This window comes from Perissodus microlepis, chromosome 7 (assembly GCF_051167445.1).
Source record: "Perissodus microlepis isolate ML-2025 ecotype Zambia chromosome 7, ASM5116744v1, whole genome shotgun sequence".
NCBI lineage: Eukaryota > Metazoa > Chordata > Actinopteri > Cichliformes > Cichlidae > Perissodus > Perissodus microlepis.
Genome location: NC_140467.1, coordinates 63161260 through 63177900, shown reverse-complemented (window position 1 = coordinate 63177900; position 16641 = coordinate 63161260). Strand labels below are relative to the sequence as shown.

General features: G+C 43.3%; 2 protein-coding genes across 8 annotated transcripts in view; one reads left to right on the top strand and one right to left on the bottom strand.

Annotated features, from left to right (window-relative positions):
- Positions 1-138: 138 nt before the first annotated feature.
- faap24 (FA core complex associated protein 24) lies at positions 139-3254 on the bottom strand. Its single transcript, XM_084936601.1, has 4 exons — positions 3013-3254; positions 1896-2038; positions 1661-1816; positions 139-1298 (listed from the first exon to the last, which is right to left on the bottom strand). The coding sequence occupies exons 1-4, from the start codon at positions 3113-3115 to the stop codon at positions 1050-1052; spliced, it is 651 nt and encodes a 216-aa protein (XP_084792727.1). The 5' UTR covers positions 3116-3254; the 3' UTR covers positions 139-1049.
- A 1439-nt stretch (positions 3255-4693) lies between these two features.
- tdrd12 (tudor domain containing 12) overlaps positions 4694-16641 on the top strand; it is a 34988-nt gene continuing 23040 nt past the window's right edge. Inside the window, exons 1-17 of one of the 7 annotated variants that reach the window (XM_084936595.1) lie at positions 4694-4793; positions 5004-5059; positions 5792-5953; positions 6036-6172; positions 11079-11198; positions 11276-11331; positions 11429-11514; positions 11601-11763; positions 12150-12217; positions 12301-12410; positions 12487-12552; positions 12635-12686; positions 13145-13170; positions 13263-13331; positions 14445-14519; positions 15547-15607; positions 15799-15906. In XM_084936595.1, coding sequence (XP_084792721.1) covers positions 5036-5059; positions 5792-5953; positions 6036-6172; positions 11079-11198; positions 11276-11331; positions 11429-11514; positions 11601-11763; positions 12150-12217; positions 12301-12410; positions 12487-12552; positions 12635-12686; positions 13145-13170; positions 13263-13331; positions 14445-14519; positions 15547-15607; positions 15799-15906 — 1383 coding nt within the window. In that variant the 5' untranslated portion in view covers positions 4694-4793; positions 5004-5035. The other 6 variants (XM_084936598.1, XM_084936600.1, XM_084936596.1 and 3 more) reach the window with 6 other exon arrangements.

Sequence of the window (16641 nt, the reverse complement as noted above, 5' to 3'; positions counted from 1 at the left end):
CAACATATGCAGTCTGTGCATTTATTAGTATCCTCAGACTGAAATGAGTTGGTCACACAGAGGAATAATCTGCAGCTCATTTCATCAGAATAATACTTTCAGGTATTTTTAAAGCAATAAAAAGAAAAAATGCAAAACTTTGTTTTTATTTTTATTTCACAGTCGTAGAAAACAGTTTTGCATGAATTCAAAATCTGGAACATTTTCTCTGCTCAGGAGGCAAACTGATGTCCGAGTCTGTCCTTTAAAACTGAACCATCCATTCAGGTCAAAATAAATAATGCAGAGTAAAAATCGGCACATGAACCGAGTCGTGGAATTAGTTCATGCTCAGCTCTGTGGCCAGTGACAGTTTGCAGGTGCTCCCTGCGCCTGCACACGGGAACACACCGGGCAACATGTTAGGTTAACGCTGCCTCCAACGCTTCCTGCTCACGCTGAAGGCTGCGCTGTAAACCGTCGTCTCAGAGACACAAATGTGCGAGTAATTCTTGCATCAGCCCAGCCTGGCGCCTGGTTTAGAGTGACACACGTCAGGCAGTTTGCAGGAAGCCTTCTCTCTCACACATCTCAGGACGCAAACACCGTGAATGTCGATGAAGATGAGGAGCGTGCCTGACCTGAGGCACCGCTGTGAAAAGTGCTGTTTGCTGTGCAGGTCATGGTCACCCGGCTCTGATCAGGAGCGATGGCCCTGATCGTCCAGTGACTGTTCTCATTCCTGGGGTGTCAAATAATCCTGATTTACTCATTAATTTAAACCTGATCCACTAAGGTTTTTTTCTATTAGTGAGATGGATCAGGATTCCTGCTGCGAAGGGGTTATTCTCCCCCAAACACCAACCTTTACCTCATTTTAACCGTGCAGTTTTTATTGCTTCAACCTAACCAGCAACTGCAAGCCAGAGTAAAAACTGAGTTTCTTCAGCCTCCTCATGCAGACATCTCAGCTCTGGGAACCAGGACTGTTGTCTCTCAGTGTGAATCGATGCTGCAGGAACTTCAGTCTCAAGGCTGGATTTTGGCCACTGTAATCTGAACTGAGCTGTTCAGGTCCCGGCAGTGTGTTTGTGGAAGAAGCTATGGATCTGCTGAGCGCCAGCCTGGCCCACGATGGGCTCCAGCTCGGCGGGGGAGGCGTTGCAGAGCTGCTGGATGCTGGAGAAGTGCCGCAACAGCGCCAGAGCTTTGACCTTTCCCACCCCGGGGATCTGCTGGACCAGAGCCAGGACCAGAGGGTCCAGCAGGCGGGACGAGCTCTTCCTCCTGAAGGGGTTCTCCCGACCCTCCCCGTGAACCTGGAGACAACAAGAACAAGCCTCAAATTTAAAAAAAAGGCCAGCTTTGATCTGTGTCTTTTGTTCTGATTGGTTTGAATCCTTTTTGTTATGCAGGGTTTACAGCGCCTGTGACTCACAGATGTTTTCATCATATTTCATTATGTCTCTGTAAAACAAAAAGTCATGTATGAAGAAATTCCCCTCATGTTGTGTTAATACTGAGCTCTCACTGATATGATTCTTTATAGCAGACCGTTGTCTATAAAAATGAACTTAATGCAATATTTTTATGACACACATTTACAAAATGTGACATCATAGAGAAAAACAACGCAAAATGATTTTATGTACCGTAACCCAGAGTTACCACCAAATCTTACCATCTGAGTGATGAGCTGTGAGGCGTCGGTCTGCCCGCTGATGGGCAGCAGAGACAGGCCGAGGTCAAACACCACAAACTTCTGCACAGCGGGGAAGTACTGCTCGCTGAGTCTGGTCTTCTCCACCAACACCAGCTCCTGGAAGCTGCTCCCAGCCTGAAAACAAACACGAGGAGCGCCTCCAATATCAACCTGAACATCATCGAGAAGCTTCCAGGTTCCACATCAAACTTACGTTCCTGTAGCGAACCACCTTCCTCTTGTAGCTGCTTCCTGCGATGATGTCACACTCAGAGACGTAGAGGACACTGCTTTTGTTGGGCAGGAGGAAATCTGCCACTCCGAGCTCAGTCTCAAAGATGATTTTCACACCTCCATCTGCAGCAGATGCAAATTCATTGCACTAAATACACAAACACTTTAGCCAGAGCTTCCTCAGACTGGATGAGTAACGGGAAGCACTCACTGTCTGCGGATCTGTGAGTGCTAAAAGCATACTGTTACTAGAGCCATCCAGTCCTTCTCTAAAAGCAAACATTACATTTCTTAAAAGTGCTTTAAAAGTCCAAACACCCACAGCTACAAACATCTGACTGACACTGCATCATTACATGCAACATGCGGCTTCTGCATTCTACGTTGCTCGTCAGACGACCACAAGGGGGCAGTATATAACGGTGTGCAATTAAAGCCGCTTTAACTGAAACTGAAGAGGAGCTGAATTTGCCTGCACATAGAACTTACACCGTTGTCTGTATGTCGTCATCATCATCATTCATTTGATCAGTAATAAAGTGACTGAGGTATTTCGCCGTACTGAACCTCAGGAGTGCTGTTGGACAGTTTAAACACAGGGAAATTTAGCTGTTTAGCTGGGTTCTGCACATCGACATGGCGCTTTTAAAGAACTGTACTTTATGTCAACTCACCAAATGCTTCCAGTCTGACCACCTCACTTATTCACATCTTAATAAGAGAAAAACTGCCAAGTTTCAGCCTTCTGCTGTTATTGCTCATAAAATACAGATTTTTGTGATGAAATCAAATAGCTATATTTACAGAGCTACTTAAGCTATGTCATTCAATTTTTAGGCCAAATATCTGATACTATGAGTTTTATGAATATATCATTTAAAAAGTGTAGCTTAAGTTTAATAATAAATTCTGAGAGCATGAATTTGTTTGAAAATATTATTATCATCATATTTGAACATTAACATTAAACTCTGGCATCAAAAAACACAACATTAAAAGTATTAAAAGTCAGTACTTTTATAATAAAACGTTAAAGGCGGGTTCTCGTCTGATTTTTGGTGAATGTTTATTACTTCGGGTTCGTGGGGCTTATTTACCTTTCAAACCCTGAATGAAGGACGAATTTCTCCATTTGTCGCTGCAGATCATGTGTCCGTAAGGAGGAACCGCGTTAAGCAGCACAGGCGCTTTGTTCTCCATGCAGCTGAGCACCACAGCGGGTTAAAGTTGCCTTTATTGACTTGGATGAATGTAGGACGTTAGCGACCAGGGTTCGCGTTTGCCTCCATAACGTTAACTCGCTTCCTCCTTCTTCTTCTTTATAGGGTTTATTGGCAGTTGGCAAACAGCAAATTGGTGCACTACCGCCACCAGCTGGTGTGGAGTGTGGACCGAAATGACAAAAAATTGGATTTTGTAAAACCATCGCCCTTTCCTCTCTTCCTCCCCTTGCTTTTGCCACCTTCCCTTCATTTTGTATCCCATTCTACTCTTGATCTCCGTCCCACTAACACTAATAACCATATCTACCATCGGTCTCCTTGTTGCTTCTTTTGCTGTCCTATTTGTCATTTCATTTCCTTTAACTCCATGATGTGCTGGTAACCATACGAATGTGACCACAAGCCGCATCATAATTATTCTGAATAATGTTTGCTGGATCTCTATCAGAATGTCAGTCTGCAGTCTGAGTGACTGTCTTGCAGACTGGCCAGTGATGAGCTTGAGTCTGAACATATCACAGAGCTTAGTGGTTTTGTTTCTTCAATCCACTGGACTGCTAACAATAATGAAACCATTTCTCCTGTGTACACTGATAAATCGTCACTGATCCTTTTCCCCACCTTGATATTAAATTCAGGAACAATAAATGCTATCCCGCTTTGGTTGGCTGTATTCTTTGATGCATCTGTGTAGATTTTGACATAACTACAATACTGATTAATATATTCCTGCGCTGTATGTGAATGTAAGAGAAACCCCTCTCCTTGTTCTTTTTGTTTAACAATGTGAAATCTGCTACTGCATCAGGGAGCATCCATGGTGGTATTGTAGGCAACGGTGCTGTTTGACTTATGTTGATCAGGTCCAGATTAAGTTCAGCTGCTTTCTGTCCCACTGTCCACCCAAAGCTCTTCAATTCACCTTTCTCTTTATCCCAGCACGGTTGGAAAACAGTTTTTGTCGGATGATCTTGACCATGTCCTTGTAAACTTGCCCAGTAATTCAATGTCAGTTTGTAATGGCATTTCCCCCATTTCTCTTCCTCCTTTCCTGCCGTTGTTCAGATGACGGACATACACCTCCACGCCGCCCCCTGGAGGACAGGAAGAAGAGCGCACCTGCACGGCCTAAGATAATATAAGATAAGAACTTTATTTATCCCGAGGGAAGTTCTTTTGTCATCGGACAGTGTAAAAATGACAAAATGCGTGCTAAAAATATTTGTGTTTTTCTCTCTCCTAGATCCCCCTCCGCCTCCCCCCCCTTTTTTTTACGATTTTTTTCTAACGTTTTTTTTGTGGGTTTTTCCTCTTAGGGAATCGGGTTTTATGGCGTTTTTTTCTTTTAAATTAAAATTATTTTATAGGAATTTCTTAATCTTTTTTTTATTCTCATTTATTAATTTTATTTTTTCTTGTAAATTATTAAGCTTTTTTCTTGGAATTTATTTGGTAAATTTCCCAGCCTTTTCTTCAATCATGTTTTATACACGAACATATTTTAATGGATAAAATTAATACAAAATAAATTAAATTTTTACAATAAGGAAAAGGCTGGCACCGTAGCGCCCTCTACCGGTCAGACTCGGAACTGACCCCCTTACGTCTGCTTTTCTTCGCGCCTTACACTCGCTGCTGCTTTCTCCTACAAACAGGTACGTTCGACCTGCGCTAAACAGAAACAAGTTACAGGAAAAAAGTTGTTTTAACCGAAGACTGAAAAATGTTTCTTCTTCTTTTTATCATTTGAAATTTCAGTAAAACGGAGCGTAGCTGGCGAGCTAACGTTAGCTAACGGGGCTCAAGTTTAAACAGTTGACGTTCGAGAAACGGTAAATCTGTTAAATCCGACCGTTTTCTTCCAGTGTCGCTGCTGTGAGACTGACGAAATAAAGAAATGGTGAAAATATCTGTTCTGAAGGTACGTGAGCCTTTAATGGCTGTGTTACTGCTTTAATTAGCTAAACGTGGCTCACGGGTTCAGTTTTTATGCCCAGCAGATGTAGTTGGTGTATTTAACCCTTTCACGCATAGTGGTCACTACAGTGGACAGCTATTCAAAGGCTGTTTTCTTGTATTTGTGTCAGTGTTGATGGTATATTTGCACATAAAACACTACATTGGACACATATGTGTCCCTTCATACTCTGCCACCCACTGGTCAGCCCGTGGAGTGGTAGCCACCTAAGTGGACATGTTAAAAAAATAAATAAAAAAAAAAACTTAGAAAAGTAAGTATGTTTTTTTTAAAAAAAAAAAAAAGAAATTCAAAAACTTTTCATGCCTAAATAATGAATAAAAAATAATGAATAAAAAAATCCTGATTGTGGTTGTCATGATTCATGTGCTAAAGGGTTAAAACCCTTTAAAATATCACTTATCACAAAGGTGTTTCAGGTGTGATTACTTGTCACCTCCATAAGAGAAGATAGCCTTTATTAGTTCCCCACGTGGGAAATTTGTCACTGGGAGAGGGTGAAACAAAATAAGTGTAATAATGAAATGCAAAGACTGAAGACTTTATTTTCCTTTAATTTGTCAAAATGTAAGCTAGGTATTTCAGTGAAGTTCAAGCTGAGCATCAAGAGGTGCAAAACATACCTTTCTATGCAGCACAGTGATGATGATGTGTACTTCAAACTGAACTCTGCAGGTGGAGAACCCATCGTGTCTCTGGGGTGCCATTTGGGGTCTCAGCGGCGATGTGGAGACTTCAGAACATTACAAAAAGCTACATTTTCAGATGAACCTCTTCTACCGCAACACCACGCAGGACGTATGCACGCTAAAGCATACGTCGTTGGAGGAAGGACGGGTATCAAGACGTCAGAAACATTGTCGCTCCTGTGTTGGGCGAGTTGATAGAGTAAGGAGATTTGTGTGTGCTTTCCTGTCAGGTGTATGTGGTGTACTGGGCGGTAAAGAAGTCGTGGTTTCGGGCCGTGGTGGAGTCGATCTTCATGGACTCGGTTTCCTGTCAAGCTTGTTGCTTTCTGGTCGACCACGGAGAGCGAGTCGTCGTCCCCTCAGAGCAGTAAGACCAGAGCAGCTTGGGAAAAACTGCTTCCACCTCATATCACACACACAGAATAGTGTACACAATATATCTTTAGGCTTCATGCAAGAACATTTTCAGCCTGTAATCTTAAACCTGTTGGGCCTTCAGTTAGACTTTGCAGCGCCTTTAAAGCTGGTTAGATTTAAGTGCTTCAGAATAAAATATAAGGTTTCAGGTTAAATCTAACTGATAATCCTCATATTTAACACATTTAACATAACTGATACTGCTAAAACATGGCTTCCCACACACAGACTTCAGAATCAGAGAGACTTTATTTATCCCCAAGGGGCAATTAAGATACAACAGAGCAGCATGACATTGAAGAGAAGGACAGTGCCTAAACAGGCAAAAAGAGTGAGATAATAAATACACAGAATATACAGTATATACACAGTTTTAAAATTACACAATTTCAAAATTAAAGTGACTGAAAGGTGAATAAATAACTGTAAGTGACTAAAATGGAGTAAAGTGTCGGCAGTATAAAAAGAGCGTAGAGTAGTTTATGTTTCTGGTGTTGGAAATGTTCTTATCGGCTGGAGTTAAAAAGCAGAGGGGCTTTGGGGACAAAGGTGGCGCTCCTCCTCTCAGTCCTGCAGGAAATGCAGCGGAGGCGCTGCCCAGAGGGGAGCATTGAAATTACAGGGTTTGTACGGGTGCTTGAAATCCTTGAAAATACTTGAATTTTAATGTTGTCTTTTCAAGGTTTGAAAAGTGCTTGAATTTCAGATGTGGTGCTTAAAAGTGCTTGAAAGTGTAACTGTACAGGGAGTGCAGAATTATTAGGCAAGTTGTATTTTTGAGGAATAATTTTATTATTGAACAACAACCATGTTCTCAATGAACCCAAAAAACTCATTAATATCAAAGCTGAATGTTTTTGGAAGTAGTTTTTAGTTTGTTTTTAGTTTTAGCTATTTTAGGGGGATATCTGTGTGTGCAGGTGACTATTACTGTGCATAATTATTAGGCAACTTAACAAAAAACAAATATATACCCATTTCAATTATTTATTTTTACCAGTGAAACCAATATAACATCTCCACATTCACAAATATACATTTCTGACATTCAAAAACAAAACAAAAACAAATCGGCGACCAATATAGCCACCTTTCTTTGCAAGGACACTCAAAAGCCTGCCATCCATGGATTCTGTCAGTGTTTTGATCTGTTCACCATCAACACTGCGTGCAGCAGCAACCACAGCCTCCCAGACACTGTTCAGAGAGGTGTACTGTTTTCCCTCCTTGTAAATCTCACATTTGATGATGGACCACAGGTTCTCAATGGGGTTCAGATCAGGTGAACAAGGAGGCCATGTCATTAGTTTTTCTTCTTTTATACCCTTTCTTGCCAGCCACGCTGTGGAGTACTTGGACGCGTGTGATGGAGCATTGTCCTGCATGAAAATCATGTTTTTCTTGAAGGATGCAGACTTCTTCCTGTACCACTGCTTGAAGAAGGTGTCTTCCAGAAACTGGCAGTAGGACTGGGAGTTGAGCTTGACTCCATCCTCAACCCGAAAAGGCCCCACAAGCTCATCTTTGATGATACCAGCCCAAACCAGTACTCCACCTCCACCTTGCTGGCGTCTGAGTCGGACTGGAGCTCTCTGCCCTTTACCAATCCAGCCACGGGCCCATCCATCTGGCCCATCAAGACTCACTCTCATGTCATCAGTCCATAAAACCTTAGAAAAATCAGTCTTGAGATATTTCTTGGCCCAGTCTTGACGTTTCAGCTTGTGTGTCTTGTTCAGTGGTGGTCGTCTTTCAGCCTTTCTTACCTTGGCCATGTCTCTGAGTATTGCACACCTTGTGCTTTTTGTTGCAGCTCTGAAATATGGCCAAACTGGTGGCAAGTGGCATCTTGGCAGCTGCACGCTTGACTTTTCTCAGTTCATGGGCAGTTATTTTGCGCCTTGGTTTTTCCACACGCTTCTTGCGACCCTGTTGACTATTTTGAATGAAACGCTTGATTGTTCGATGATCACGCTTCAGAAGCTTTGCAATTTTGAGACTGCTGCATCCCTCTGCAAGATATCTCACTATTTTTGACTTTTCTGAGCCTGTCAAGTCCTTCTTTTGACCCATTTTGCCAAAGGAAAGGACGTTGCCTAATAATTATGCACACCTGATATAGGGTGTTGATGTCATTAGACCACACCCCTTCTCATTACAGAGATGCACATCACCTAATATGCTTAATTGGTAGTAGGCTTTCGAGCCTATACAGCTTGGAGTAGGACAACATGCATGAAGAGGATGATGTGGACAAAATACTCATTTGCCTAATAATTCTGCACTCCCTGTATTTCATTCACCACAAATAACCATCTGATTGAATAGTTTTCTTATCAGATAGAGAAATAAGTCGCAAAATGTAGAGGCAAATTTTCCCCGCCTGGCTGCCTTGTGTCTGTTTCAATATGTGACCCCGCCCCTCCCTCGGACAGTCGGGGATGAGTGCGCTAACATACCTGTAGGTCGCTGTTTTAATGAGTGTTTGATGGAAAACAACAATGGCGGAGTTTGCGCTCTCTAGTCGCATGATAGGTGAGTGCTAGTAAATAATTTTCCAGTACGTGTACGTTACACATGCTGTTTTTTAAAACTATTATTATTATTATTATTTTGCTATCAAACTCGCTGGAGAAATGATTGAAATGCATTGAGTGTGATGCAGTATGGCAGCGCTGTTATGGAATATGCTGTGAACTTAGCTAACATTACTTAGCAGTGATATGAGTTAATTTACTCAAGTGAAAGCTTTAAACATTAGCCTGATACATAACTAGCCAACTTAAGGCTTTCTGGTTTACCCTCTGGGGTCGACGGGCCCAGAGTCTCCATTTCAACTTGGGTTGATCGTGCGGACTTCAAACTGTATACCAGTGTTTAAATTGTGTTGATAGGCCACGTAAAACCGATGTTTTTTGTTTTTAATAAAACAGTGGCGTTTACTCCGGGAAGAAACTGTAAAAACGGCGTTTTCTAAGCGCTAGCAAACACGCTTTGCTTGTGAGTGAAAAACAACAGTCATTGGTGAAAAAAGAAAAAACACTCCTTCCCTATTGGTGGAAAAATGTACCATGTCGACCAATCAAAAAAATGATATGGCAACATGTGGCATCTGGTTGTTTGGGAAGAGGGGGAAGTTTTAGGAGTGAGCGAAAGAGAGAGACGGTTTTGATACGTGAGAAATTTGTGAGGTTTACCGTGTTTGGAGTCTCAAGTAGGGGTGGGCGATGTAAACGATATACGATAGAAACGATATGAATTTGGCCAACGATAGAGATTTTGACTATATCGCGATAGCGCATGTTGATGATGTCATCTAGCTGCGCCTGTTTTGGTCGAAAGCATCGCAGCGGCTACAACCATTATCATTATAAGGGCCTGTTGGTTGAAAACCTGCGGCAGAGTTCTGGCAGGCAGGCCAATGATTTTAGAGCACACTGATGCAGTGCGCTGCAGTCTGTTCTTGTTCTGAAGGCTGAGGGAGTGGGACCAGCAGGTAATGGAGAAGGTCATGATGCTTTCCAGGAAGGCGTAGTAAAAAGTCACCATGATGGGTGTGCTGACTCCAAAGGAGTTGAGTTTCCTAAGGAGGCATAGCCATCGGTGGCACCTCCTGAGAATCTCCTCTGTGTTGGCAGAGAATTTCAGGAGGTTGTCAAAGATGGTTCCCAGGTATTTGTACTCCTCAACTACCTCCACTGGCTTTCCGTGGATGGTGGTGGTGACTGAAGCAGCCAGATCCCTCTGCCTACTGGAGAAGGTCACCACCATCTCTTTGGTTTTGCTCACGTTCAGTTCAAGTTTGGAGCTGTCACACCACTCTACAAACTCCTGCAGAGTGGGCCCGTGGTGCTGTGAGGGGCCTGACAGGAGAACTGTGTCGTCAGCATATTTCACCAGGTGACAGAGCTGTGTGGATCTGCAGTCATCGGTGTAGATGATGAAGAGCAGGGGGGCGCGCACACAGCCCTGGGGGGAGCCAGTGGAGGTGGAACGGAGACCGGAATGTTTACTGTTTAGAGAAGGATAGAAGGAGCTTCACGGTGTCTTTGTGTGCCAAGAGAGGTACTGTGTTAGTGCATGAGAGGGTGGTGCACACCTCCTCCAGCGTATCTGGGGAACACTGAACACTTTGCTGTTACACTCAGCTCTCTCTTCACCACAACGAACCGGTGCACAGTGTCTGCACCGCGGACGCAATCTGTCAGTTAAAATATTCCATAACCATCATCTCATATTATTTTGTCTTAAATGTTCTTGTCTTTCTTTAAAAAGGGCTCCTATCATTTCTGGATGTCACTTACATTATAATTTCTTGGCACTATCCTATGGAGAACCTGTATTTCTTTTCTTTTTTTCCTTCTTTGCAGTGAGTGTGGGGTGACAGATTAAGCTACGTGGTCCTCCACCTGTTTTCTTCCTTTTCTGTTAGTCTTGGTTTATGGGTTTGGAGACAAAAATACAGGAGGCCTATCTGTTACGGAGGAGAATAGGAAGACTTCAGGGGAGTTTTATGAGGACATGCAGAGGGTTGGTATGACAGAGGAGGATGCTGGGATCTGAGGAGAGTGAGGTCCATTTTTAGATAATCCGTTACTGATTTATTCCCCTAGGCTCTTATTTTGAAAATCTAAATCTGTGGGGAGCTTAAAAAAAAAAGAAAGAACTTTTTTAAAACAGGTGCTGCTGCGTGATTCTATACGTGAAGGTGCAGAGAGCTGCGCTGCATTTACTACCAAATGTTATATGAATGATGAGAGGTAGACTCATGTCAGGGGTGTGTGCCATATATATAATTATTATTATTTATTTATTTTTTGCATCTGTTTGGTTTTTAACTCTATCCCCTCTGAAAGGATCCGGGTGGCGATGGAGAACTTCCTTCAGCTGCCTTTCGGGGTGCAAAGGTTCCACCTGGCGGGAATCAAACCAACAACCCTGCGAGTGTCTCTGCTTGAGGAGAAGGCAGAGCTCAAGTAAGGCGAGCTCATCTCACGTAGTTTAGAGGCTGCAGCGGAGCACATTTGCAGATCTTTCTTGTGTTCTTCTGCAGACCGTCGGCTCGGTGGGACAGCTCTGCCACGCTCTTCCTGCACAAGCTGCTGCAAGGTGAGTGTTATTGCTGCTGCTTGAACGCCATTAACATTAGTTTTTATGTTTCGGTGCGATGCATCTCTGAGCTTGACACTCGTCTTTCATCTCACAGCATCGACCCTAAAGGAGGCCGTGCTGCTTGAACCTGAGTCAGACTCTACCCCTATCAAGCTTTACGTGACTGTTGGTGACATCAAGGTGAAGTTTGACTAAAAAGCTTTTATTTTGCACGCAGACTTGTTTGGAGACACGTGATCACGTTTGTATTAACCTTTCTTAAACAGATCTGCGTGAATGACGACTTGGTGGCGAAGAGGTTTGCCTACTACAGCACAAAATCAGGCGACGGCCTGGAGGAGGGAGACCGACTTCCTGTGATGCTGTCCTACAGCATCTTAACCCAGAGCGTCTCAAACAAGCCGACAGCACAAACCCAACCGCCTCCCGGTAAACAGATATATGAACTCTGGCTCACTGCTCTCAGCACATGTTGGTTTGATCCATGTTTGATTTGTCTGCAACAAATCAAACATGGATCCATCTGCTGCGGTGGCCCCTCAGGAAACAAAGGAAATAAAATACCTGGTAGTTTGCATTAATGCTTAACACCTCCTGCTCTTAACAATTGCCTACTTCTCTACCATCATTTCTGCTCTTATGAGCTTTTCAGTCTGTTGAGCTCTGGATCGCTGCAGTGCCATGATTTGTTCTTTTTCAGTCATCCTATTGCTGCCGAGCTTTAGCTGTCGGGCTGATGGCCTGAAACATGAAGGAGAGTGCACCTTCTTATTCATATGACTGTATTCGTTCCGGTGCTTGTTTCTGTGTCCCAGATCAGCAGAGTCTGGTTGAAGCTGGGGGGGCAGCTGATTGGCTTACAGCTCCTTCCCTGCCTCCTCAGGTATGCAGCCCTGCTAGCTCACTCACTTTTATCTGTTCTAATGAAACAACCACATGTGCTGAACTCTCATGTCTCTGCTTTAGATTGTACAACACAAGCTGGTGAAGGCTGGAGGTGAACATCGGTCAGTGGTCACAAAACAACAGCTGTCTCCAAACAGCCAGTCAGGGAGCGGCTCAGACGCAGCTGAGAGGTGAGCGCTCGTTCAGTTGTTCAGTTCAGCAGAGTTCCGATTAAAAGCAACCAAGTGGCCTCTGTTCACTTTTCAGCAGCTCGTCAGACGACGCAGACTCGTCTCTGGCTGCAGCCCTCACTAAAAACCATCAGCTGTTCAGGTGAGTCGGCCACGGTCTCAGATCGCAGGCACATGATGTTTTATATCATCGTGTGTGATGGGCTGTCGCCCCCTCCTCACAGGTTTCTACAGTTTATGAAGCCTGGCAGCCGTTCCGAGCTGGCAGCTCCCCAGGTGAGTGCATTTTCCAACATTGCAGGTGCAGGTTGGACCAACTAGGTCCTAACAGCTGAGCCCGCCGTCTACTCCAGCGGTGTCAGCAGGGGGCGCTCATTAATGTACACATGTCGTGCAGGCATGAATCCTCCTGAAGGTTTGAGTTGATACTTCATGCAGGAGGAAGCATCTCAGTCACCAGCTGGTTGTTGTAAATGTCCAGTCGGCTTGACGCGCTGCAGGTTTGCTGCACTCGTACAGAAAAAAGAGCAGCTTTTAGATGATGCGCCCGCTCCTGACTGAGATTTGGATTTCCACCCGCTCATAGTAAGAACATTTGAGCCTGTGTGGTACGGCTGCTATGAGGTCAGACTCAGGACAGACTTGGTGCTGTTAGTGACTAAACTCTGATGTTTCTGAACTTCCTAACGGTGAAACTAAAATCCAGAATCTTGTTTGGTTTGTTTTCCCTGCAGGAAGCTGAGGTGTTGCCTCTGATGAGGTAAAAGACAAAAATTAGCCCAGATAGTAGTCTTTATCTGAGCTGATTGCTTCATTTGTTGGGTTCCCCTCACTGACTGCAGTCTGTCCCAGCAGTGAGAAACCAGGAGCTGAGAATCTTCAGAGCTGTCAGGCTGAATCTTTGGTGGATGAAGAGGCAAGGTAGAGTACTCCGCATGAGGAAAAACCAAACCAAATGGTCATACTAAGTACTCTTAGGGGTACTTTGGAGTGCAACAACAGGACCTGCATTTTACATATATATTAGGGGTGCAACGACACTCGTATCGATATTGAACCGTTCGATACAGTGCTTTCGGTTCGGTACGCATATGTATCGAACAATACAAAATTTTTAATTTATTTTATCAACTCTTCTTCTGACGATGCTGTCTGTGTTGAGCGCTCAGTGGATCTGCGCTCGACTACTCCGCCTAGGCTGCACTGTCGACGTGTTGACGCCGTCCAGCCCCACGCACGGGGCGATCCGCGGTAGCTCGTTAACGGAGATTTGCCGTGTTATGGCGTTAACGTCATTTCAGATTAACGCTGACAGCACTAGTGGGAACACAACGAATATGACTGCACATTTACTCCGACATCATCCTCGTGCAAAGACAAGTGGAAGCAGACAAAAACAACAAGCACGCATGCTACAAACTTTACCCGAGTCATTTAGACAGCCGTTAGCACAGGATTCTCCTTATGGAGACCTGATATGTTTAATATGCTGCTGAGAATATAGCCCAGAAGAAGCGTATAGTATAGCTTTTATTTTGGAAAGAGACGTTTCTCTGTAATAAACTCTCTTTTCCAAAGATGAGGGATTTCTCCATCAGATTTATTTTTTTATCCCTTTGTTGTTTCAGCAACATTAAATTGAAAAACTGTACTTTTGAGTTAAAATATATATTTATAATTTTAATAAATGACAAATTAAAAAGGCATGAACATTTTTTTTGTATCGAAAAAAATATCGAACCGTGACACCAAAGTATCGAACCGAACCGTGAATTTTTGCACCCGTAATATATTCTTAGATTCTACCAGAGTTAAAAATAGCGTTTCTGTGATGCTGGGCATTTGTGCAGCTCCTTCTCTGTATAGTTCTTCCATCTTTATCCTTTTATACCTAAACAGAATTCCAGTAGACTGTTCCACATTCCCGGGAAAATCTGATGAGATTAATTAATATTAATAATAATGTGTGCTTTCTCCACATTCAGCATCTTTGTCTTCACTTTAATCGTGTTTCTGATTTTCTCTTTTAATCAGCAGCTCCAGCACATCTGTCGCCTCGGCTCCAGCAGAGGAGACCCAGAGCAGTGAGAAGGACTGGGCCTGTGCACGGTGAGCTGCAGTTTTTCTCTCTCAGGAAGCAACGACACAGGTCAACCTGATAAAAACACGTTACAGGATAGAAGCTCCTGCACACTGTGTTTTAACCATACTGCTCCTGTCTTTGAGCTTTCCTCGATCCCCATAAGACATAAACACTGAGTAAAGACATGAAATGTTTTTCATTTAATTCAATTTTATTAATTTTTTAAATTGTGTTAACTGCACCTGATGAAAATACAATTACTGGCTTGGATAAAAGGTGTGTTAATCATTTCTTTGAGTTTGCTTGTAAAATCCACTCACCGGCCACTGTATTAGACACACCTGTATCTAACTGCTTGTTAACAAATATCAGGCCCCGTGTGATTGGCTGATTAGTGAGCAGCAGTTCTCTGGGGAGAAAATGCCTTGTTTAAGGTCAGAGAAGGGCAGAACGGCTTCGAGTTGATAGGAAGGCCAATAGCAAGTCAACCAAGGTGTGCAGAAGAGCATCTCTGTCTTGAAGCAGAAGGGCTACACAGACTCACCAAAACTGGACAATAAAAGATAGAAAAACACTGTACGACCTGATGAATCTTTATATCTGCTGCAATGGTTCAGGGTCAAAGTTTGGCATGAACAACATAACAGCATGGATCCATCCTGCCTGTAACTCCACAGCCTACCTGAGTGTTGTTGCTGACCGTGTCCATCCCTTTATGACCACAGCGTAGCATCCTCTCAGCATCATCTCAGCGGCCTCCACATTCACCAAATCTCACTCCAAAAGAGCATCTTTGAGACGTGGTGAAGCACGCAACAGCTGTGTGATGATGTCATGTTAACATGGACCAAAATCTCTGAGGAGTGTTTGCAGAAGCTTGTTGAATCTGAGCCATGTAAAATGAAATCGGCTCTAAAGACAAAAGCAGCTCAACCTGGCACTACCAAGGTGTACCTAATGAAGTGGCTGTGTAGTGTAGTACTATGTCAGGCAGTAATTTGTGTCCAGACTGTTCGACTGAAGTAGTTTCTTCATGTTCTGTCTGTGATGCAGCCTGTTGGAGTTGTTGAATCCACAGGCTCTGAACCCCGATCCCGACGCCCAAGACGCTGTGGTACGTTTACGCAGACAACTCTGATTTAAAGACAAAGTTATAGAGTGCAAATAAAATAAAAATAAAAAAATTATTTTACCTCTTAGAAAATATGAAAATGAAAGCCTGTAGATTTATTGGTTGTTACTCATGCAAACGCTGCTCATGATGTTATTTAAAGCCTCCTTTGTCCTTTCACCTGGATGTCTCAGGTTTCTCCCCTCGACCCCTGCCGGAGTGGGATTCTGGTGCACGCTACCTTCCCAGCAGAGCCGTGGATCAGTGTGAATGACACCGCCATCGCAGACACCCTCTGCTGGGTAAACAAGAATACGGCCTGAGTTTGTCATCAGGCTCTTTAACATGCTAGGAAACGAGAGTTTAGTGACCTGAACATTCAGGTATAATTGTAAATGTTGTGAAAGTGGTTTCGTTATTTATAACACAGCATCAGATTCAATTTCAAATTTGAAATGTTCTCAGAAATGGTTCAGAAATACAAATAAAGTTGTTGTTAATTTACTGATTATTTCCTTCATCTAGAGTATTTAAAAGATGGACACACTGATGGCCGCACATTTTTTTTATTGTTTTTTTTTTTCAATGAAAGCGTTGAGCATGGGGTTGATTTGAAGTTGAATCTGAGGACGAGTGTGTGCTTACACTTGACTCCGATTGACATAAAGGACATTTTAAATTCAGTAAGATTTTAAACTATCATGTGAGACCATAAGATCACGAGTGCAGGTTTAAGGCACTTGAGCATCAGCTTCCCTTATAGGACACGGGAGTGCTGCTGTCGCCATAATTTTTAAAACTCAACGAGGCGCTGTCGCTGTCCATGAGGACCGAGCAATCAGACAGTGAGCGTAGCGATGCTGAGACTCGAGGCATCAGAAATCAGCACCTGGATTTAACTAAGCAAACAGGTAAGAGTGATTCGTAGGTTTCAACTGGCAACAGGTTATTTAACCCTGAAGCAGTAAGTAGCTTCTCATTTCTTAACCTACCGTGTTTGAAGACATGGTCCTGGAGAAGAGAAGGTTTTACTCGAA